The sequence below is a fragment of the Chlorocebus sabaeus genome, chromosome 4 (genome assembly GCF_047675955.1).
Source record: "Chlorocebus sabaeus isolate Y175 chromosome 4, mChlSab1.0.hap1, whole genome shotgun sequence".
Taxonomy (NCBI): Eukaryota; Metazoa; Chordata; class Mammalia; order Primates; family Cercopithecidae; genus Chlorocebus; species Chlorocebus sabaeus.
In genome coordinates this window covers 59,089,382-59,113,520 of record NC_132907.1, presented here as the reverse complement: position 1 = coordinate 59,113,520, position 24,139 = coordinate 59,089,382, and the positions used below count along the sequence as shown (strand labels likewise).

Sequence of the window (24,139 nt, the reverse complement as noted above, 5' to 3'; positions counted from 1 at the left end):
TTTCACCGCTAATTTTAGCCATTTCACAAGCCCATAGGTGCGATTCTACCTAGTGACAGTGAATCCAACAGAAGTTCATAACTCTGATCACTTAGTTTCTCTGCACTCCTCACCTTATGATTGCAGTCTTATGGTGTCTTTCCAAAAGAGAGCCACTGTGAATCAAACATAGAGGTTTATGGCCTGAATCCAGGTTAGATTATTTTTTTCAAGAAAAAGAAAAAAAAAAAAATCCAATAGTTACCAAGAAGCAGTCAGGCTTTACAATTACCACCACTTTAACCATGAGGCCATATTAAGAAGGTTTTTGACTGGCATACAGGTTCGGGGGAGTCTGAGTTGTCTGTGCCCTGGTCTCAGATTTCTGCCCTGTATACCTAGGCAGTAATATAGTTTGTGTGTACTATATGTACCTGAAAAGTTGTGTGGCAATCAAATTTTTGCAAATAGAATCCTGTTTTACATACGCTAAGAAAGGACCTACTTTATCCTTTAAACAAGAGGTCAGCAGACTTTTCCTACAAAGGGTCAGATAGTAAAGATTTTATACCTTTTGTACCATACAATCTCTAACCCATCTACTCAGCTCTGCCATTGTAGCATAAAAGCAGCTGTAGATGATACACAAATGGGTGAGGCTATATTCCAATGAAATATTATTTGCAAAAACAGGTGGTAGACTAAATTTGGTCCCAAGGCTTACTTGGGGAAAAAATGATCTTTTGAAAAAGAAAAAAAATAAATAATTTTTAAAAAATTGGTCCCTAGGTCATAGTTTGCCAACTTCTGCATTACATTAAACAAATAATTCTTGAATGTCTACTATGATGCATAAGATATGAGTAAATACCAGGGATACACAGAGAACAAAAGAGAAAAACTGCTATTCTTGTGAAACTTGGAAGTTGGAGGTAAGCTATTTAAAATAGACCTACGATAAAGTACTTCATATAGTGCAGACTGTTTCTTTAAAGCAAAACTCACTCCAAACAACCAATTGATTCACTTTGTAAGTTTGAGTTTTTGTCTTCAGATTCTTTTAAAGTGGGCTCTTAGGCACGGTGGCTCACACCTGTAATCCTAGCACTTTGGGAGACTGAGACAGGCAGATCACTTGAGGTCAGGAGTTCGAGACAAGCCAGCCAACATGGCGAAACCCCGTCTCCATTGAAAATCCAAAAATTAGCCCAGCATGGTGGCATTCGCCTGTAGTCCCAGCTACTCAGGAGGCTCAGGCAGGAGAATTGCTTGAACCTGGGAGGTGGAGATTGCGGTGAGCCAAGATCATGCAGTTGTACTCCAGCCTGGGCAACAGAGCAAGACTCTGTCTCAAAAAAATAAAAATTAAAAAAATAAATAAAGTAGCCTCCAGCCTAAGATAGCTTGAGCCTAGGTGTGAATCTACTGCCTTACTTTAAAGTAAGCGCAGTAAGTGTGGGGGCTGCAGGGAATATCCAGGAGGAACAATAATTTCAGAGGCTCTGTCTCTTCAAGTCCTTTACCTCTGCTTACAGCAGCAATATTTTTACTCAGACTTCCTGTTTCTGGAACTTGCCTTCTTTTTTGCTGTGTTTATACTTCCCTTGTCTGTGGTTAGATAAGTATAAAGCCCTAGATCTAAGCTTCTCTGTCTTCCTCCCTCCCTCCCTTCCTCTTCCTCTCATTCATTTCATACACACTGGCTCACACATCTCTCTCTTTCTCTCTCAGAATGACAATTCTAGGTACAACTTTTGGCATGGTTTTTTCTTTACTTCAAGTCGTTTCTGGAGAAAGTGGCTATGCGCAAAATGGTGAGTCATTTCTTACTTTTCTTATGGATTTTGGATTATCTGTAGCATGGTTTCAGGCTACTCAGTTCCGTAACAGACCTGAGTCAGGCACTGGGTTGGAGTGGAGTTTGAGAATTTACTACATATTCAGTCATTTTTTTAAATGTTCTAACCACCATGACAGGGGGCAGGGGGTCAATACTATGGGTGGTTTATAAGACCTCAGAATTCTCAAGAAGGAATGCATTTCACTCCCAAGTGTAGATCTTAAATGTTGAATGATTCCTCTGCTTTTACGAAAGGAACACTCATGTAGATGCTATAGGAAAATGTCCAGAGCCATTTTACTTTGTCAGGAGATCAAATTGGATTCATTTTGTTTGACTTTTTAAGAAATCCTGAAAGCATAACTTTCAGGATGAGATAATGTCCAGAGGCAATCAATAGCTTTGTCTGCATTGACCAGTGCTATATCCTCAACACCTAAATCAGTGGCTAGAATATAGTAGACATCCAATAACTTTTGAAAGTGTTTTCAAAGTACTTTATTTTTGAGAGATTTATGTGAGATTTTAAGTAAATAACTGACTAGAGAAAGATGTAAATAAGTTTACTCATTGCAATACACTGAATTGCCTCTACACCAACAAATTGGCCATATGTAATGATTCTCTTTGGGATCTAAAAAACTTAGTACCGAGACGCCAACCCTGCCCATATATAAACACATTGTAATTATAACAAAACTAGACAGAAGTGTCTAACAGTAGCAGGAGGCATGTGGGAATTTAGACAATCAACTTGCTTCTGCAAATTAAGCCCTTTCACTTCAAGAGTTAAAGAGTATTTGCCTGTACACAATATCAAACACATCAGCCTAATGACTCAGCTTATATATTTTGAGTCATGTAATAACAAAGGATGGAAATCCCTAGAATTTTCTCATTAAGGGAATTGTCAGAGAATTTGACATTTTTTACAGTGTATGACTCACTTTATGGGGGATGATCATTATTCTATGCTAAACATTGCCTTGGATTTCCACAAAGACTGATGTGTGGCAGGAAACATAAATCTTACTTTCTTTGGTGTCATCTATACTCACTATTTCACCATGGTGATCATACTATTTTTAAAATATATAAGAATTCTAGTTGAAAGTTGAGTTTTCACTTCAACTTTTTAAGTTTCAGATTTTTTAGAAGATGTATAATTACCCTATTCACATGATTACATCAAAATACTTCCCAGTTTGGGGTATAAGGAATTCACATTCAGTTGCTGCTTGTTGAAAGCTGTCAATTTTCTGATCATCACAAGGATGATCAAGAGAAGAAAGGTACACTTTTTAAAAATCCAAATCATTTACACTATTAATCAACTAACTCCATTCAGTAGGAAGAAGACTTCTAAATGACACTGGCTTGCCTATGATACATATTCCACAAAATTTAAATTTTTATGGTTAGATATGTCTAGATACCTATTTAAATATGAATAATATTAATTATTGAGCATTTAAAGAATAATAGATTAACTCATTATTCAAAAGTTCCATGTAATTTCAAAACCATAGTGATTATAACATCTTCAATTGACATAAACTTTTTAAAGAGAAGCTCAAATGTTTCATGTACATTTTCAGAATTAGAATTCTTATTTTACCTTTTCATTACTTATTTCTCAGAAAATATTATACTCATAGCTAATCTCTATTAAATCCTCACTGTGTTCTAAGCTGCCTCTTTGTATATATCCATTCAGTGATTGCTCATAGCATGAGTTTACATATTAGAACACATGTTTTAGAGAAGTTGCCTACCTGACAGAGGACCACAAGTAGACTATGCAGACAGAATTTAAATGCACATCTGTCCAGCTCTGACACCACAGGTCTTAACCACTGTGTACATTACCCACTCTTAGCCAAGAATTTTTCAACTCATGTCATGCAGAATATTCTCTTTGTAAAATGCCATCACATTTTATAAGTCATTGAAGGGAATTTTTCTGGGTTACAAAGGAACTCTGCCCAGTAATATCTACTGAAAAGTCAGTGAGCTGCTTCCTAAAACACAGCCATTTTAGGTGCAGGAAACAGGGCATAAATGGCTCATTGTATATTGTATGCTTTGCCAGGCTGAGTGGAAGTGGGAGTCCTTTGTTTTGTGATGTGGGTGCCGGCATCTGCTAGAGTGTGCTGTCTCTATTGAAGAATCGTGAAGACAAAGCTGGCCCACAGGATGTCTGAATCCAAATAATAATCTATGTTCTGTGTATAGGATTGGTGGAAGAGAAAATGTCAGGACAGTGTGAGGAGTGCCATGTAAAGTCAGAACCACTGCATGTAGAAAGCTATCACTGCACAGGGAAGAAATCTAAGTCTACAAAATTAGCGGGCTGCCTCTCATTATTTCATGCTGTCATCAGAAGGAGGGCCTTACCCTGCTGAAATTACATAAAGAGTTTTGCTAGTGGCAGAGCTGTGAGCTGGATGGATTCTGGGAATGGCCAGAAAGATAAATGCCTGTGTCTGTGAGCAGCGCCCACACCTATGGTCTAGCTAGGACTGTTTGAGATTTGTTGCTTTGACTGAACCAATCTGTCATTCAACTGGTTGGTCCATTCACAATCAGCTTTACTAACTTTCCCATTTTCCCTACTGAGTTATTTAAGTAAAGAAAGTGCTGTTCCAACAACCCTTGGTCTCAGGGACACTCAACTGGGATTCGATTTTAGTATATTCTGTTTCCAGTGTAAAGCCTTGGAAGCATCTAATTTCTAGTACCAGTGAACCAAAAACACATGGACGCAGTCCTAGGCTCACACTTGAGCACTCTGAGAATGGCTTTGCTTGCTCTGGATTTTCTCAGGTCCCAGTGGTTGTACACTTATTTATTCCAGCCTCACTTTGCTATCATGTAAAACATACATACAAAATGCAGATTTCATTATAGGGTCTACAACTCAGCTTAAGAAACCAAATACTATGTGTGACAGATTACACTTTCCAAAAGTAATGACAAAAAAAAAAGAAAATTTTTGGTTCCCCACTTTTTCCAGAATCCTGCTAGAATCTATAAGATACTGTGTCTATAGAAGAATCTATAAGAGCAGAAGCAGTATGTACAACATTCACTGGAAGTTTCACCAAATCTGAGTCCTGCCAGATCTAATTTTTTTCCTAACCTCATTTGTCTCAGTCAGTAGCTTAAGACAATGGAGATAATCAATGCCACTTTTAGTTGGGATGCCTTTTTAGGCAAGGGAAAGTGACCTCTTAAAAAAGCAAAATTCTGACTGCAAGATAGCTATCATTGTCCTTCATTTAAGAAAAAAAAGATACTAGGGAGGGAATAAATTATGATTTGTAATAAAGTCAAAAGTGAGATTAGGTAGCATGGGGATAATGGAAATAAAGTGTCTCTTCTTTGAAATATAGGGACAATCAATGTAACAAATGTAGTAAAAGAAACTCCAGTTTAAATACAGAAAAAAAATGTGTTCAGTGCCTCTGGTTCTTTAACTCAGAAATATTTAGAGGTTACTTACTCATTATGATGGATTTTTTTTTTCTATTGGAAAACTCTTAGCATTGAGCATTTTTGTTTTTTGTTTTTTGTTGGTTGGTTGGTTTTGAAGCATTTTTCTTGTCTTCGCCCTTGGGCTTTCCTTCCTTAGATAATACATAATCCATTACTACTGCATGTCTGCCACGGAGTCTGCTATTTTATTAAGGTCATGCCATATATCAAAAGGATGCATTTATTTGTTTCATTAACAGCTGCATGTTTGTTCCTCCCCAGGAGACTTGGAAGATGCAGAACTGGATGACTACTCATTCTCATGCTATAGCCAGTTGGAAGTGAATGGATCCCAGCACTCACTGACCTGTGCTTTTGAGGACCCAGATGTCAACACCACCAATCTGGAATTCGAAATATGGTGAGGGATGGTGGTTTTAATGGTTGCTTAGGCATCCTCTGTCTCTCTTTTCATGTGCTCCTTTTAATAGCTGCAAAAGAAAGAATATGTGGCCTAATTAACAAATGTTAACATCTAAGGAATTCCCAACAGCCTCCTGAAACTGCTTGTCCTTCACCAAAAACACTCATGCAAAGCTCCTCTCATGGTCCAACTTTCAGATCCTGAGGCTCAGTCAAATGACACTCTGGATCTTGGGGATCCCACATCCCTCCCAACTTCATGTCAGAATTTAAACCTGCATCTCCTACAACATGCCTCACCAAAAATCTATTTGCCCAACATGAGACAATCCAGTGTCTTCAAGTTGCATCTGAGAGTTCAACTGCCTTGTTTCCAATCCCAATACCAGTGCTTACTAGCTTTTTGACCAAGAGAAAGTTATGTGATATATCTGTGCCTCAGTTTCCTCACCTGTAAAATGAGATAACCTGCCTCACAGGAAGGTTGTGATGGTTAAATAGTTTCATCATGTAAATCATTCCAAATAGCCAGTGAATAACGAGTAATGGGGAAGCAACATTAAATTATAATTCTGTGAATATTGATCTAACTTTTACCATCTTGACACAATTTGACTTCAGATGATCCTCTCAATGTAAATTTTCCAAAAATCCACAGGAACAAGTTGGCATTTTTTTCCGCAAGGTCTCACAGAAAAGGCAAAGAAAAAGAGTCTTTGATTTGAAAGTTTACTAAAGGTCTCAGGGAACTTTATCTTCTCCTTCCACCATAAGTCATCTCTTGTTGCCAAGGGTTACTATCTCTGGTGATTTGAGACATTACTCTAACTTGAAATTCTGATGTGAAGCTATCTCCAAATTCGTATCCGAATGACCTAATTTTTACTTAGTGTCCTAGTGAGCAAAGTAAATCAAGATCCACCAGTAGTAATAGAAGGCTTCCTACATTCCATAGACACTGAGACAATTCTCCACATTCCATAGTCCAAACAAGCCCTGAATTCCTGTTTATGTTAATTTATGGGAGCTTCCTGCATCTATTCATTGCGGCACTTCCTGCTGCAGTCCTTAGATAAACATGCTTTTGGACTTCAGTAGTGTACTGTGTTCTCCATCTGCCTCTGTTCACTTCCCTAACACATTTTCCAGGAATAAAATATGTTGAAAGAGCCAGAACCAGTTCAGTGTCCACCAGCTAGGCTGGAAATGGATTGCGCTAAAACAGTCGAACAACTCATTCAACCAATGCACTCATTTTCATGGGCAAATCACTCTCCCACACAGAGGTTTGACTTTGGCTTTTTGGCTGGTGGGCCGAGTGTTCGTCCTGGTTTCTCTTGGCCAAGCTGAGGTTGACCTTTCTGTTCACTTTCATTCACACCATATTTGACCACTTCCTTGCCCACTTAAACACACTTACCCTTTAACATGTCTCTTGATTTTTCCTGTCATATTGTAATTGTAATCTGTCCAGAGCCTCCTCTATTTGGGTTTTCCAATTGGATTCAGGTATTTCAGTTGGAAAGGGACTGCCTTAAGAAATATTTTCAGCAGAAAATATAAGTATGAGCTCTTTAATAGATTAACTCCTGGAGTTCAAAGCCCTTAAAAGGATGCCCAGTTTCACAAGACAGCCATATGGTCATCCTTGATTGTCCATTGCTCATTAATTTCATTCTCAAAAACATGGGAATGAGCTGAAAATACCATTTTAGATCCCCCTTAAATTCCCAACAGTACCAGAAACTTGCTACAGGTTGGGGCCTATAATTGGATATTTCACACATACTTTCCTTACAAATATATTCTATACTCAAGGATTGAACTAAAAGTTATTGTCCTAGATTCTCTACAACCTATGTTTACCTAAAATTCAGAAATGGGACTCCGCTCCCAGTCTCCCCTTCTAGATTTATTTATCAAATCGTGACAACATTACCATCTTCAGATCTTTCCACCTGATGTTTGTCCTAAGCTTATTCCCTGATATCTGTCTACCTTACCCAAAAATTCAATTTTTATTTTTATCCTGTTCCAAATGGGAAAGCCCATCTACCCCAACAAGGAACATAACTCCCTAGTAACTTTGAAACACACACACATACACGCATACTCTTTAAAGCCTAAACGATTGCATACCCTAAAAAATAGCAGTTAACAAAAGTAACGATTTGGGAGGACAGTTTTAAGGAATGTCCCCAAAGTAATCAATATATTTTGCCAGTTAATTAACTTAACATTTCTTCACCAATCTCTAGTTTTCATGACTGTAGGAGCTTAACCAGTCACTCTCAGACCACTATAAACCAAAGGTGAAAGATTCTGTACCTAAAGCTGGAGCACTCTCCCCTGTGTTTAACCTCCTGGCCAGCTCACCCGAAGCTAGACAAACATGCTCCTCTTTTTGTGCTGAGTCCAGGAGCCATTCTTGAAAGGACTCATTTGAGCACATTTAGAGAAGAGTGTACACACATCCAGTTCACCAAGGAAAACCAACACACATTGTGGGTTGTAGGTAGTAAAAGGCCTTCCTGGAACACACTCCTTAGGATTTAAACAAAATTATATCTGGTTAATGGAAAGAATTCTTTCATATATGCAATCTTACCCAGAGGAACTTTTTTCTGCCCAGATCTTCACTTCCAATTTGACCCAGTTATGCCTCTTTAGAGCTATTTGGCTGAGCTTAAAGAGCACATAGGAAAAACAAATTGGTAACTGTGTTTATCACAGAAGAGGAAAATTAAATTTAGGGTTAGGAAAGGAAAATAACCCTTGGATTTTACTTTTATTCTATCTTTACAATGAGAATATATACCTTTGTTACCTCTTTAATTTTTACATTATTTATTTATTTTTGTTTACTTTCTTGTTTGATTACAATGGATTTTAGAGGTAAAATTTATGTGTGGTAAAATGCACAAAACTTTAGTGAATTTTGAGAAATGTCTATGACATGTAGCCATTCCAACAGTAAAGATATAGAACTTTTTTTTTTTCCCCTAGAAGGATGCTTCATATTCCCTTCCAGTCAATCTTCATATCCCAAGAGCAATCATAATTCTCAATTCTATTACCCTTTGGTTTTTGCCAGTTTCTGATAGTTCTTATTGATAGAATATTCTTTATTCTTTTCTGTCTTCTTTCATTTAACACGGTGTTTGTGAGAGTTAGTCATGTTGATGTCCATCTCATAGCTCATCTTTTCAATTGCTGAATAGTAATTCCACTGTATGAATATACCACAAATTTTTAATTCTTTCTCCTCTTGATGAATATTTGTGTGTTTTCAAGTTTGAGACTATTCTTTTTTAGGTTGCTGTTTACATTCTTGGACAAATCAGTTTGTGAATATGTATTTTCATTTCTCTGGGGTGTAAAACCTCAGAATGGAATTGCTGTGTCATAAAGTAAGAGTGTATCTAAGTTTATAGGAAACTGCCCAGCAGTTTTTCAAAGTGGTTATACCATTCTACTCTCCTCCCAGCAATGCATGAGAGCTACACATCTTTTGCAACATTTGAGTTTGGGATAGTATCTGACTAGGCTTTTAATTTGCATTTCTCAAATAACAACTGTTGAACATCTTTTCATATACTTGGTAATTTGCATGTCTTCTTTGGGTTAGAATCTATTAAAATCATTGAGTTATTTGTCCTTTTATTATTGCTGGATATGAGTTCTTTATATATTCTGTATACATTTCCTTTGTCAGATAGATGTATTGCGTCTATTTTCTAGTCTGAAGTTTGCCATTTTATTTTCTTAATGGTGCCTATTAATAAGCAAGATTTTTTTTTATCTTGATGGAGTCTAATATATCATTTATTTTCTTTTATATGTAGTGCTTTTTGTATCCTTGCTAAGATACCTTTGCCTACTCCCAAAATTGGGAAGATATTTTATGTTTTCTTTTAAATGTTCTACAATTTTAGCCTTCATATTTAGGTTAATATCCGACATATAATTAATCCTATAAAACTATGTGGAACTAGGGTTTATATTTTCTGTACATTTACTCAGCTGTTTCAAAGAAATTGGTTGAAAATGATTTACTATGACTCCATTGAATTTATTGGGTGCCTGCATTTAAAAATCCATTAACATTATATGTGAGTCTATTTCTGATTCTCTATTCTTTCTATTGGTCAATTTATTTATCCTTATGCCAGTACTAAATTGTTTTGATTATCATGGCTTTATACTAAGTTTGAAGTCGGGTTTCTGAGGCTTCCATTTTCCAGTGTTGTTTTGGCTATCATGGGTTCCTTGTATTTCCACATAAATTTTAGAATCAGCTTGTCAATTTCTTAAAAAATTCTGCTGAGATTTTGAGTAATATTATATGGGCCATTTTGGGGAAAATTTCATGTTATCAATATTGAATTAGCTAGTCCATAAACATAGCTCTCTATTTATTTAGATTTCTTTTAAAACCTGTCAACAATGTTTTGTCATTTCTAGTGCAAAGACCTTGAACATCTTTTATTAATTTTATTTCTAAATATTTTGTGTATTTATTTATATCATAAATTGAAATATCATTTTTAAATTTTATTTTCTAATTGTTTGATGCTAGCCTATAGACATACAAACTTACTTTTGTATAATAGCCTTGATAACTCACTTTATTCATTTCTGTAGTTGTATTGAATATTCTTTACCATTTTCCACGTGAATAAATATATTGTCTGCAAATGCTGGAAGTATTTTTTCCTTCTTTCCAATCTGGATACATTTTATTTGTTTCTCTTGTCTTATGCATTGGCTAAAACCTCTTGTACATCACTGAATAGAAATGGTGAAAGTGGATATTCCCATCGTGTCCTGGTCTTAGGGAAACAATTCATGTTCACAATTTCAGCATTAAATATGATATTAACTACAGGCTTTTGTAAATGCTCTCTATCGGGTTGAGGAAGTAACTTTCTATTTCTTATTTGCTGTGAGTTTTTAATATGAATAGATGCATTCATGTTACTAAATTATGCTTTGAATGCATCAGTTGACTATAACCAGGTTATTTATGTCTTCTAGTCTGTTAATGTGGCAAATTATATTGATTAATTTTTGAATGTTTAACCTGCTTTGGTTTCCTGAGATATGCCCTACTTTGTCATTATGTATTAAAATTAGTGTGTTAGTATTTTCTGGTAAAATTTTGCTTATACATTTTGAGGGATATTTGTCTATCAGCTTCTTTTCTGTAATATTTTGGCCAGGTTTGGGTGCAAGGATTAAGCTAGCTTCAAAAAATAGGTTGACAAGGGTCATTCCTCCTCTAGTTTCCAAAAGAATTTGTGTCAGCTTGGCACTATTTCTTTCCTTATACATTTGATAAAATTTACCAGAATATAACCATCAGGCATAGAGTTTTCTTTGTGGGAAAGTTTACTGATAATAAGTTTAATTTCTTTGAAAGAAATATAACTCTTGAAATATTCCATTTCTATGTGGGTCAGATTTACTAATTTGTGTTTATGAAAACATTTTCATTACATCTAAGTTATTATATACATTGAAATAACATTTAAAATTTCCTTATTGTACCTTTAACATCTGCATGTTCTATAGTGATACCTCTCCTCTTACATTCCACATATTAGTAATTTATATCTTTTGTTTTCTTAACAGGTCTTGTTAGGGTTTATCAGCCAAAATTACCTATGAAAATCCCTTACGTTACCCATCAAGTATATGTGATATTACGTATATAACCCTTTATACTATGTTATCATTTTCTTTAACTCTTTTTTAATCAATATTTTTACGGCTCTTATTTCTCACATATATTCCTATGGAGCAGCAAAAAAAAAGCAATTACCTTTTTACCTGAACAAAACATTTGTGTTTCAATGATCAATTATAAAAAATACAGAAATTTCCTATAATTTTATAAACATGTTTTGACTATTTCAGGTTCAATTGCATCTAATTATAAGTAAATCATCACTAAGTATCATAGCAGCAGAAAGCCATATGATTTTAATTCATTATCTCTCATACCTGAACATGCCTCCACTCACCCACCCACATACCTATGAACAGAGTTAAAGTCTAACATACATCAATGTGCATATGATACTATTCCATTGTATACAGGAACTCCTACCTGAATCAAGACATATCCCCTTTTTATTCCTACAGTGGGGCCCTCGTGGAGGTAAAGTGCCTGAGTTTCAGGAAACTACAAGAGATATATTTCATCGAGACAAAGAAATTCTTACTGATTGGAAAGAGCAATATATGTGTGAAGGTTGGAGGAAAGAGTCTAACCTGCAAAAAAATAGACCTAACCACTATAGGTAAGAAGTTGTATATAAGGGTATGGTTGTCATTTTGGGGATACCTGAAAACACTGTGTCTGGACATTCTGTAGGTTAAAAGTAGACAAGTAGTGGAAACAATTGGCAATAGACAATAGCTAATTCCCTACTGCAAATTTTTTTAATAAATGAAAATTTTGAAATTTATACTTTCCTACCATGAAAGAATTCTGAGGATCTTCAAACCCACCTGTGAAAGAGAGTGTTTGTGCAAATCTACATGAAGTGTCTAACTGGAGCTGGGTTTCTTGTCATCCATCCACAGGTGTCCTTTCCTTCCTCACCTGTTCTTTCCTTCCTCACCTGTCCTTCTCCTGAATTCCTTGTGGTATTCTCCCCAAATCCCCAAATAAGTTTAGCTAACTTGTCAAGTTATTTTTAAAAGTATATATGCCTTTTCTATTAGTCAGAGTTTTCTAGAAAAAAAAAAGGGAATCAATAGGAGAATAGATAGATAGATGATAGATAGATAGATAGATAGATAGATAGATAGATAGATAGATAGACAGACAGATAATTGACAGGAGAGATTTCTGTTAAGAAACTGACTTTTGTAGTTGTGGGAACTGGCAATTGCAAAAATCCATAAGGCAAGCCAGTAGACTAGAGATGCAGGAAAGAGTGCAGTACTGAGTCTAAATTCCGCAGGGCAAGAAGCTCAAGCAGATTTTCTGTATTGTACTCTTGAGACAGACTTCCTTCTTCTTCAAGGAACCTCAGTCTTTGCTCTAGAGGACTTCTACTGATGGGGTGATGCCCACCACATCTTGGAAGGCAATCTACTTTACTCAAAGTCTACTGATTTAAATGTTAACCATGTCTAAAAAAATACCTTTAGCATTCCCTATTCGCACCCACTTCAACACTCAAAAAGAAAATTAAAGGTAAGAGAGCAATACTCATTAAAGACAGGAAAGAGTGAGAAACCTAGCTCAGCTTTGTCTCAGTTTTGTTTCACTAAGATGGTAAAATAGAGAGTTAAAGCAGAAGTTCGTGAAATTAACTTGTGAAAAAGCAAATGTAGTAGAAAAGAGACATTAGGCAGATGGCTGTGCATGTTGGCCACACAGAAGCAATGTTGGCCATGACAAGTGTGGGTCCTGGTTAGTGGCAAAGGACCAGGGATGACAACAACAGGGTATCTCTGAGGTTATGAAAAAGTTGGGTTCTGATCATTTGGAGATGAGACCTCTATGGATATAGCACCATATCTAAAGTTTCACCATTTACATTGCAAATATACATTCACTTCTCTGAGAGTGAGCAGAGAAGGCAGAGGTTCTGGAGCATCAGGGGAGAGCCCATTCTTACAAAACTCCACACCAGCATGCAAGCACTTACATGCACATAAGCACTAACAACACACCAAGAGCCTCCAGGTGACACCTGCCACCTCCAAATCCCCATATTCCACATGCTTAATGCACTTACAGTCTCCATCCCCCAGAAGACTGTAAATCTGACATGCCTTATCGGAACGGCAAGGGGGAGAGGTACGGTACACACACTGCTGATAGCACAGGCCCCTTTGGAAGGGGTGGTGTGAGCCCTTTCGGGCTATGGAAAGCACCCCTGGACAAGCAGGATGAGAGGTGGTGGAGGCATGTCTCACAGTAGCATCTCCTTCTAGGTCCTAATGGGACACTTCATTAATGGAACTACCATTTAAGTGAATTTAAACTGGATGCTTCTGATTGAGCCCCAGAGCTAGCGCTCCCCTGCCACCACCTGCACCCTCACTTCCCCTTGTTTAGGTGTCTCCCAACCCAGTAAGGCTGAAGAGGGAAGCTTCCTGCCTTCCCACTTCTCTGGGCAGAGTAGATTGATATGATTGTTCAGATTGTACAAGGATGTATTCCCTCTAAAATATTGCTTGACGAATGAGCCCCTTTTTCTAATTTGCTCAAAGAAATCATTTGGGCTTGAGGCAGAACTGTCCAGAGGGCACCAGGACCAGCCATTGTGATATGTAACAAGGTAGAGAAACAAAAGCTAAATGAAGAAGAGTGAGCCTCAGAATCAAAGAAATGAATTTGAATCCCTTTAAACCATTTTACAGGGACCTGAACATAATTAACTTCTCTGAAATTCAGTTTCCTTATCAATATGCTGGTGATAAGTGACTGTTGTTTGAAGACAGCATAAGCAAAGCATGCAGTACTTAGGAGATGTGTTCTTCCTTTAATTCCTCTATTATTAAAAGATGGGCACGGGGCAGGGGCTTCAGCTCAGAAGGCCTTGTTGAGAATGGAATGGAGGGCAGGAACCGGGGAGAGGGGCAAAAGCATTGCCAGCATTCTCTGTTGGGCTGTTCTCCACCCACCGCCTTTCCTCCTGCTTCCCTCTAGGTCCAGGGCATCTTTCCTTTTGATAAACTTCCCTTTTATAACGCATCCAAGGGTGAAAAACGAAGTCACTACTTTTTTTTCAGTACCTTTAAGGCAAAGCAGCAGAAACAGGCAGTCACCACTATGAACAAGTGACTACAACAAGTACTGGGCCAAACTCTGCATTTTATTGGGCTAGCAAGTAGCTCTAAATCCTAGCTCACACTCTACTGAGTGAAAGTTTGATGAACCCACATCCTCTTGTGAACAACTGCGCACGAGATCAGTCATGCAAAAAGTAGCACCCTCATCCCCAGACAGCTAACTTCCCAGGCTGTGATCAATGAGCAGCCAAGAGGCCAGGACAGGGAAGTCTCAGGACCTTTCTAGGAAATCAATACCTTTCTCTGGGTTTGTTCTACCTGAAGTAATACTGATTTCCCTCCAACAGCTTAGTGTGTGTGGAGCATTTGATCCTAACAGCAACTCTGCAAGGCAGGAAGGCAGTAGGAGGAAGCCCAAGAGGAATTAAGGCATTCCTTCAGCATTAAGTCAGTGAGACTGACAGAGGGGACCCCCTGAGGCCACTCTGGAAGGTCTTAGCCAGGGCCAGGATGCAAACCCTTTATGTCACTTTAGCTGAGATGAGGTGCAAGGTTCACAGCATATAACCTAATTTTATTACAAGAATGAAGACTCAGAGTTTAAATACTCCTGCTTTGGGGCTCATTAGTAACAAGTTCTCCAATATTCAAAAGGAAAGAGGATGTGTTTTAGTGTAAAATTAACACTAGCTGCTGTAACAAATAAGCCCCCAAACATATGATATCTCAAACACCGTAAGTTTATTTCTCACTCACATCAGAGTCAAAATGGATGTTTCTAACCTGCAACTGGGGCTTCTCCAAGCAGTATTCAGGGCACTTTCCATCCTGTGGCTCCACCATCTGTAATGCAGGACTCCAAGTAGTGGAAGAGGACGCAGCCGAGGAGTCACATATGGGTGTGTGTCTGGGCCAGGATGGAAGTGGGTGTGCATTTCTTCTGCCCACCTCATTCACAAGGCCACACCCCACTGCAAGGGAGGCTGGAGAATGTGGACTGGATTTAAACCCAAGAAGAAGAAATGGTTTTCTGAATAGTTGGCCATTTACTGACACAAAAAGGGTCAAAGTGATTTGCAGAGGAGATGAATTTTAGATACTATAATTATTTCCTTGGCTGCCCTTTAGACAGAATTTATTTCTTTTTCTTTTCCAGTTAAACCTGAGGCTCCTTTTGACCTAAGTGTCATCTATCGTGAAGGAGCCAATGACTTTGTGGTGACATTTAATACATCACACTTGCAAAAGAAGTATGTAAAAGTTTTAATGCACGATGTAGCTTACCGCCAGGAAAAGGATGAAAACAAATGGATGGTATGTAGTTCATCTACATTAATAAAATAAAAACTTATTAATGTTTTCTATTTTGTTGGCTGAGTGGTGCATTTCCCCTGGGAGGACCCAACAATTTTGCTTTCAAAACCTACCTTCTACTGAAGAAGCTCCCAATATTGGCCCCACAAAAACCTGGATCTTCCCTGGTGCATACTTTTCTAGCTCTGGTTATTTTTTCTGCTCTAATTTTGGTCTTCAGAATGTTTCTACATTAGTGAGATGGATAACAATAAAGATTGAGGCCAAATTAATCCTCTGTATTCATGGGCCTCAAAAAGTATCATGTTTAGTGGCGCTTTCATAGGCTAATCTGGCAAAAATGTTTATCTGGTTATGATCACCAAGTCATAGCCACATTCTGGCTTATGGGATTCATGGGACCAGCATGAGGTAAGGAAGAGAGGCATAATGTTTGTCTTTGTTTTGTTTTTATTTTAAAACCCAAGGTCTTTGTTTTTGAAGTAACAGCTTAATTTTTCTTCATCATCAGGAGGGTTACTTAGATGCTCTCTTCATGATTTGTTGAGGTTGGAATGATTTGGCAGTCCCTGAAATTTATTTTGGGGAGGAGGTGGCAGAAGAGTGGAGTGTACCAGGTTATGAGATTTCTCTTAACCCACCAGCCTAACTTCTGTTCTTTCTGCACCTCAGAGACGAAGAGGAGAGATGATGATTTTTCTTTCTCAAGGCCTTCTTATTCTTGCTGTCCTCTTTTTTCAGGCCAAGATTGGCCTTGTTTGTTTGCAGTATGATGCAAGATGCCACTTGCATAAATGTAACACCTGTCCCAAACCACCTGCTCCCTCCTTCTACTTACCCACCCCACCCTTGATCCTGCCATCTTTCATTATTCATCTGAAAATTGCACCAATGGAAAAGCAACTTAGTGGGGAAAGGAAGGATTATGAATAAATGCTTCCAAGACAATTAGTTAACTTAAAAAAAAAATTTTTTTTTTTTGGAGACGAAATCTTGCTCGGTCATCCAGGCTGGAGTGCAATGGCGCGATCTTGGCTCACTGCAATCTCTGCCTCCCAGGTTCAAGCAATTCTCTTGTCTCAGCCTCCCAAGTACCTGGGATTACAGGCACCCACCATCATGCCTGGCTAATTTTTGTATTTTTGTAGAGCTGGGGTTTCACCATCTTGGCCAGACTGGTCTTGAACTCCTCACCTCAGGTGATCCACCCACCTTGGCCTTCCAAAGTGCTGGGGATTACAGGCATAAGCCGCCACGCCAGCCAAAAATTTTTTTAATTAAAAAAAAATTATGATAAATGCCTAGTCGCCTTCATATAACAACAACAAAATAACAGATGATTTAAGGAAATTATATAAAAGTGAAACTCTAAACAAACTAGAAAAAATATAGCCAAATGTTTACATAATCTTGACATGAAGAAGAACATTCTAAGCATCAAAGCTGTAGAAGGAAGGAAAGGATTGAGACATGTGACTACATAAAATGTAGAGGTTTATGTATGTCAACACACATAATAATCAAAAATCAAAAATGCAAATTTAAAAGTAGGCTTAAATTGCCACATAAACAGCTGATAGATGGTTAGTATCATTAATAGATAACAAACTCTTTTAATTCTTTAAAAAAAATCACAATAGAAAAATGAGCAAAAAATTTGGGAAAAATCTCATGAAATATGGAATAAATTCAATAAATACATGAAAATGAACTAATTATCAAATAAATACAGATATAAATAACAATGGACTACTTTTTATCTATCAAATTTATAGAGTGTTTTTTATCTTAAAGATAATACACTGTGTGGGGGAGGCTTTTGTCTCTATATCACTATTCACAATGTAAAATGGCATCTTTCTGGAGAGAAATGATTCCTGCTCACTAACCTAACCTAACCTTTCTTCTCCCCTTGATATGCGAAAGGATAGAAAGAAAAGAAGAAGATATTGAAGTGTGGAAAGGGAGAGCCTGGGCAGTGCCTAACTCACCTGAATAAGAACCATCATTTCACTCTCCTCCTAGACCACTCACAACATCCTTTATAAGCTCAGATTCTGCCCCTAATTTTGCTGTTGACTCCTTTACATATTAGAGCTCCTTATTCTAACAAATATGAGACAACCTTGAGAGAATGCTTATGGGACTAAAGGAATCCCACTTGAAATGATGTGGGAGATTTAGGCAACACCTCTTTTCCCATCCTAAGAATGTAACTGCCCTCTACTCTCTAGCATGTGAATTTATCCAGCACAAAGCTGACACTCCTGCAGAGAAACCTCCAACCTGAAGCAATGTATGAGATTAAAGTTCGATCCATCCCTGATCACTATTTTAAAGGCTTCTGGAGTGAATGGAGTCCAAGTTGTTACTTCAGAACTCCAGAGATCAACAATAGCCCAGGTAAGGAATGGTGGTAGAGTTTTTGTTTCCCCCTAGTGCTTTGCATGTCAAAGTGTGGGAGCAAGTGAGAGGAAAATTGTTGAAACTAACCTGCAAAATAGGACACCCCTGGAGGGCATTCTTACACTTTGTTTGGAGAATGACTTGCCTGCTGTCTTTGCCCCTTTTGTAAAGAACAAGGAAGCAGAGGGAGCGGGGTCCTTATTACCTGAGAATTAGTACAGGCCGTCTGTGTTCCTGGAAGCTGCCATACATTTTGAACAAAATCCCCACCCACTACCTCCAGTTAACCAATTTAGCCTGGGACCCCAATGGTTGCAGTCTTTAAGGCCCCTCTAAGAAGCACCTTTATTGGTGTCAGGTATGTGGACAGGTGTGGCTGTCCTTTTCCAGAAGGATGAAGATGTCCTTGGGACTGGAACTGAGAATGTCTAGGAACTGAGACATTCCCTCCCTAGAATTTGCAACAAGGGTGAACATCTCTTTCATCATCTCTTGCTCTGGCTTCTTTCCATTGGTAGAAAGTTAAGAAGGGAAGAGAACATTGGTACCTTTGATGCTAGATCACGTTTACATTTCAAGTGGCAGATGCTCTAGGCCTGGTCACCCAAGTCAATGCCTTTTAAACCAAACTCCCTCTATAAAGCTGTCGCATCTTTCTGTTAACTCAAAAGCAACTTTCAGGAAGTAGTAAGTCGGTCCACATTACTAAGTAAATGCAAAGCATCCTGAGACCCTACCCCCACTGCATGGCTACTGAATGCTCACTACGATCTATTCTTGCTTTCCAGGGGAGATGGATCCTATCTTACTAACCATCAGCATTTTGAGCTTTTTCTCTGTGGCTCTGTTGGTCATCTTGGCCTGTGTGTTATGGAAAAAAAGGTGACCTTCTTCAACTAATAAAAAGGGTGATTGTGTGGGATCACAGACAGTCAGAGCTTGAGTCCCATTTATTGATGAGAAAACCACAAAGGGGATTAAGGCATTTCACAAATTTATGCCCAATATCCTTACCTATCCTCAGTGAATTTCCACAGTTAATTTCATAAGAGGCAAAAATGTATAAACTGGACATTAGGCAAACCCTGTCCCCAAAGTAAGAATTCTGTAATGCAATATTTCCCAAGCTTTTCTTCCAGTATCTCCTAAAGGTTGCAGAAGCCATCATTCATGGCAAATGCACAATGCACTTGAAGTCTTGACTTTAAACATATAAATTCATGGGATTTTGTATTCTAATCCATGCTAAGGCTATGTTTGTTTCATCATAAAAATGATGCTTTAAACATGCACTTGTTAAGTTACTTACTATACTAGGAGAATGCCCTTGGCAGAAGGCTATATATTCCCAGGATTACAAATGCCTTAATTTGAAAAGTACTGCCTTGAAAGTACTAAGCAATTTCCCTGGGTAACTTGAAAAATATTCCCCCACTTCCACCAAAATTAGCTGCCAGAGTTGCTGTCAGTAAAGGGAAGGAATAAAAAGACAACACTTAAATTGGAAGTAAACAACGGGGTCGAATTGTACTTCCATAGCTCCACCAAAACTACCTCCTTGCAAGCCTTGGTGTTCCTTCCCTCTAGGGCTTTTTCCCAGAGGTTTATTATTGTCATGTCTTATTCACGGAATGGATTGATAGCAGTGGTCTCTGGTCCAACCCCTCCTTGAATTGATAGGGCACCGAGGCCCACAGAAAACCAGTCCCTTGACCATGGTCACCCACCTAATTGTGATAGAGCTAAGACTAGAAATCTGTTCTTCTGATTCCAGGCTTAGAGTAAGTGGGAAGACTCAATGTGCCTGTGCCCTCTGCCATTCACTTCATCTATCAATGTTCTCTGATTTCAGAATTAAGCCTATTGTATGGCCCAGTCTCCCTGATCATAAGAAGACTCTGGAACATCTTTGTAAGAAACCAAGAAAGGTGAGTGCTTTTGGTGCTTAAAAAGTATTGTGTTGGCAACATCCCAGTGGCCAAGAATGATATTCCAGGACAAGGAACAGTTGAACCTCACTTTTTGGTATTTGATGCATCCTGTAACTAGGGTCCCTCCTAAGACCCTAGCTGCAGTAGGGAACTGAAATAAGATACACATCTCAGAACTTCTGGGCTCCCTGGGGCTGGAGGTCATACCAGTGGTCACTTCAAGTCTTGAAGTGTCTCAGAAGCTCCAGAAGCAAAGAGTCCATTGAGGAATATGCAGGCAATTCTGTGACATTCCCTGTCAGAAAACTCTTTAGACCTACTCTGGAAGTGAACATTTGGTGGTGTGTCTCTCTGGTGCCATCTTAATGCCTTTTCTGCTTTTTCCATGCAGAATTTAAATGTGAGTTTCAATCCCGAAAGTTTCCTGGACTGCCAGATTCATAGGGTGGATGACATTCAAGCTAGAGATGAAGTGGAAGGTTTTCTGCAAGATACGTTTCCTCAGCAACTAGAAGAATCTAAGAAGCAGAGGCTTGGAGGGGATGTGCAGAGCCCCAGCTGCCCATCTGAGGATGTGGTCATCACCCCAGAAAGTTTTGAAAGAGATTCATCCCTCAGATGCCTGGCTGGGAATGTCAGTGCATGTGATACCCCTATACTCTCCTCTTCCAGGTCCCTAGACTGCAGGGAGAGTGGCAAGAGTGGGTCTCATGTGTACCAAGACCTCCTGCTCAGCCTTGGGACTACAAACAGCATCCTGCCCCCTCCATTTTCTCTCCAATCCGGAATCCTGACATTGAACCCAGTTGCTCAAGGGCAGCCCATTCTTACTTCGCTGGGATCAAATCAAGAAGAAGCGTATGTCACCATGTCCAGCTTCTACCAAAACCAGTGAAGTGTAAGAAACCCAGACTGAACTTACCGTGAGCGACAAAGATGATTTAAAGGGGAAGTCTACAGTTCCTACTCTCCCTCACAGCAAAGAGAAGACAAAATTAGCAAAACCTCACTACACAGTCTGCAGGATTCTGAAGCATTGCTTTGACCACTCTTCCTGAGTTCAGTGGCACTCAACGTGAGGCAAGAGCATCCTGCTTCTACCATGTGGATTTGGTCACAAGGTTTAATTAAGGTGACTAAATGATTCAGCTGTTTTTTTTTTTAAGAGGAAGTAATGAAAGAGTAAAGAAAATGAATGAGGAGTGAGGAAGGCAGGAAGAGAGCATGAGGGAAAAGAAAGAAAGGAAAATAAAAAATTATAGTTGCCATTATTAGGATTTAATATATATCCAGTGCTTTGCAAGTGCTCTGTGCACCTTGTCTCACTCCATCCTGACAATAATACTGGGAGGTGTGTGCAATTACTATGACTACTCACTTTTTTATAGATCATTAAGTTCAGAACTAAGGAGTTAAGTAACTTGTCCAAGTTGTTCACACAGTGAAGGGTGGGACCAAGATACGATGGCTGGGAGTCTAATTGCAGTTCCCTGAGCCATGTGCCTTTCTGTTCACTGAGGAATGCCCCATTCTTGAGTGCCAGGTCTCACTAGTAACAGGGTGTGCTTAGATAATTTATGATCCAAACTGAGTCGCTTTGGAAAGTGAAAGGGGAACTTACATATAATCCGCCCAGGACAATGAGCAGAAACTAGGACTGCCCCCAGACAAGTGTGAACATACATATGGTCGCTTAAATTGAAATGATTATAAGAAAGAAAGAAGGGAAGAAATGGTCTTGTGGGTGTGAAGTCCCATGACCAGCCGTGTCAAGAGAAGGTAAAGAAGGCAAGAAAAAGCCATGAAGCCCATTTGATTTCATTTTTCTGAAAATAAGCTCAAGAGGGAATAAATTAGAAACTCACAATTTCTCCTGTTTGTTATCAAGACTGTGATTCTTTTGCTGCTACCACCCAACCACATCCATCCATGATCTCAGAGGAACATGTCGCTGACCCTGGACACGGGTATGTTTGATGAGTGAGAGGAGGCATGACCTCTCCCACGTGTATAGACACTACCCCAACCTAAATTCATCCCCAAATTGTCCCAAGTTCTCCAACAATAGATGCTGCCACAAACTTCAGGGAAAAAGAGTCACAAGTACATGCAATGAGTGAACTGACTGTGGCTACATTCTTGAAGATATACGGAAGAGACATATTAATGCTTGATATTTATCATCTTACCTTTCTTGGTCTAGATTGACTTACAATGACTAGCTCAAAGTCAAGGCAACTCAGTAATGTCAGCTCAGGGAAGTGCAGCAAACCCCTCTCCCACAGGCCTCCAAACCCTGGCTGTTCACAGAACCACAAAGGGCAGATGCTGCACAGAAAACTAGAGAAGGGGTCATAGGTTTAGGGTTTTGTTTGAGATTTGTTGTTACTGTTTTTCTGTTTTGAATTTTCTTCTTTATTCTGTTTTTACTTTATTTAGGGGGACTAGGTGTTTCTGATATTTTAGTTTTCTTGTTTGTTTTGTTTTTTGTTGTCTGTGAATGGGGTTTTAACTGTGGATGAATGGACCTTATCTGTTGGCTTAAAGGACTGGTAAAATCAGACCATCTTATTCTTCAGGTGAATGTTTTACTTTCCGAAGTGCCCTGCTCTGCACCAGCAGTAATAAATACAATGCCATAATCCCTTAGGTTTGCCTAGTGCTTTTGCAATTTTCAAAGCACTTCCATAAGCATTCTTTCTACCTCCTTGATAGACATTTATGGAAAGCCTGCTACGTGTCAATCATAGTATTAGGCACAGGGGACCTAAAGACAAACAAAAGGATGGCATTCTGCCTCATAAATTACAAAACCTAATGAAAATGACAACTTGGTAAACAAATTATTGTTATATTATAAAATGCTATAAAAGAGGCATATTGAAAGTGCCCTGTTGGAGACAGGGCAAATGCCACAAAAATGATGTAAATTTCCATGGAGGAAAAGTAGAATCTGCCTGGTTTGTAGGCAGCAGAAGACATTTTTCATCAGTGGGCAGGTGTTCCTTTTGTAGAAATGGGAGTCAAATCTCAAATAGGAGGCTCCACAAAATCTCATGCCAAACCTAGGTCTCTGATACTTTATTCACAGAGGTTCTTTGAAGTATTTATTGTTACTTTCTTTGACTTACGGGAAAATTGGGACACAAGAAGACAGGTAAACTACCCAACCTCACACGTTAAGTCAGAACTGGGAGCCGTAATTTTGTATCCTTGGTATAAATAGACAATCTCTCGAAGAAATGAAGAGATGACCATAGAGAAACGTCGAGATATCTCCAGCTCTAAAATCCTTTGTCTCAATGTTGTTTGGCATATGTTTCATTGGAATTTAGTGTCTGAGCATCTGTCTGTTACTGCAGTATTTAAAATGCATGTGCTATAATCATATAATCATAACTGCTGTTAATTCTTGATTACATACCTAGGGACAATGTGTAATGTAAGATTACTAATTGATTCTGCCCAATCTCCTTTCAGATTTTATTAAGAAAAAAAATAAACCTCCTGATCAGAGACAATGTATTAATCAGAAGTGTAAACTGCCAGTTCTACATAGCATGAAATGAAAAGACAACTAATTTGGTCCAATAACCATGTCTGGGTCTAGGGCACCCTGGCTTATTCGGCTGATTTCCTACCAGCCTTTGCCTCTTCCTTCAGACAGTGGTTTCCATGGGAATTTGCTTCAGAAAAGCCAAGTATGGGCTGCTTCAGAGGTGCATGCCTGTGTTTTCTTAGCTCTTCTAGAGGGGCTACAAGACTTGGAACGGGTCAGGAAGAATATGTGGTAGAGCTCCTGGAAATGATGCAGATCAGGAGGCATTTTTGTCAGCTCCGTGGTTTATTGTTGGGATTATTCTTTAAAATACCCATTGTTCACTACAGTGAAGATCTCTGATTTGACCATGTATTATCCACATGCATTACAAACATTTCGCAGAGCTGCTTACTATATAAGTGTACAATGTATGTAACCATCTCATATTTAATTAAATGCCATGGAACTCTT

At 38.6% G+C, this 24,139-nt stretch overlaps 1 protein-coding gene across 2 annotated transcripts; it reads left to right on the top strand.

Moving 5' to 3' along the window:
* The first annotated feature begins 1,592 nt into the window (after positions 1-1,592).
* On the top strand, positions 1,593-24,139 carry IL7R (interleukin 7 receptor). 2 transcript variants are annotated; one of them, XM_007961363.3, is made up of 8 exons: positions 1,595-1,793; positions 5,579-5,717; positions 11,867-12,024; positions 15,633-15,790; positions 18,025-18,193; positions 18,985-19,078; positions 20,049-20,124; positions 20,519-24,139. In XM_007961363.3, exons 1-8 carry the CDS (start codon positions 1,712-1,714, stop codon positions 21,020-21,022), a joined length of 1,380 nt encoding a protein of 459 aa, XP_007959554.3. In that variant the 5' UTR covers positions 1,595-1,711; the 3' UTR covers positions 21,023-24,139. The 2 variants fall into 2 exon arrangements, with proteins under 2 accessions (XP_072870899.1, XP_007959554.3); XM_073014798.1 differs by lacking the exon at positions 18,985-19,078 and having other exon boundaries at positions 1,593-1,793.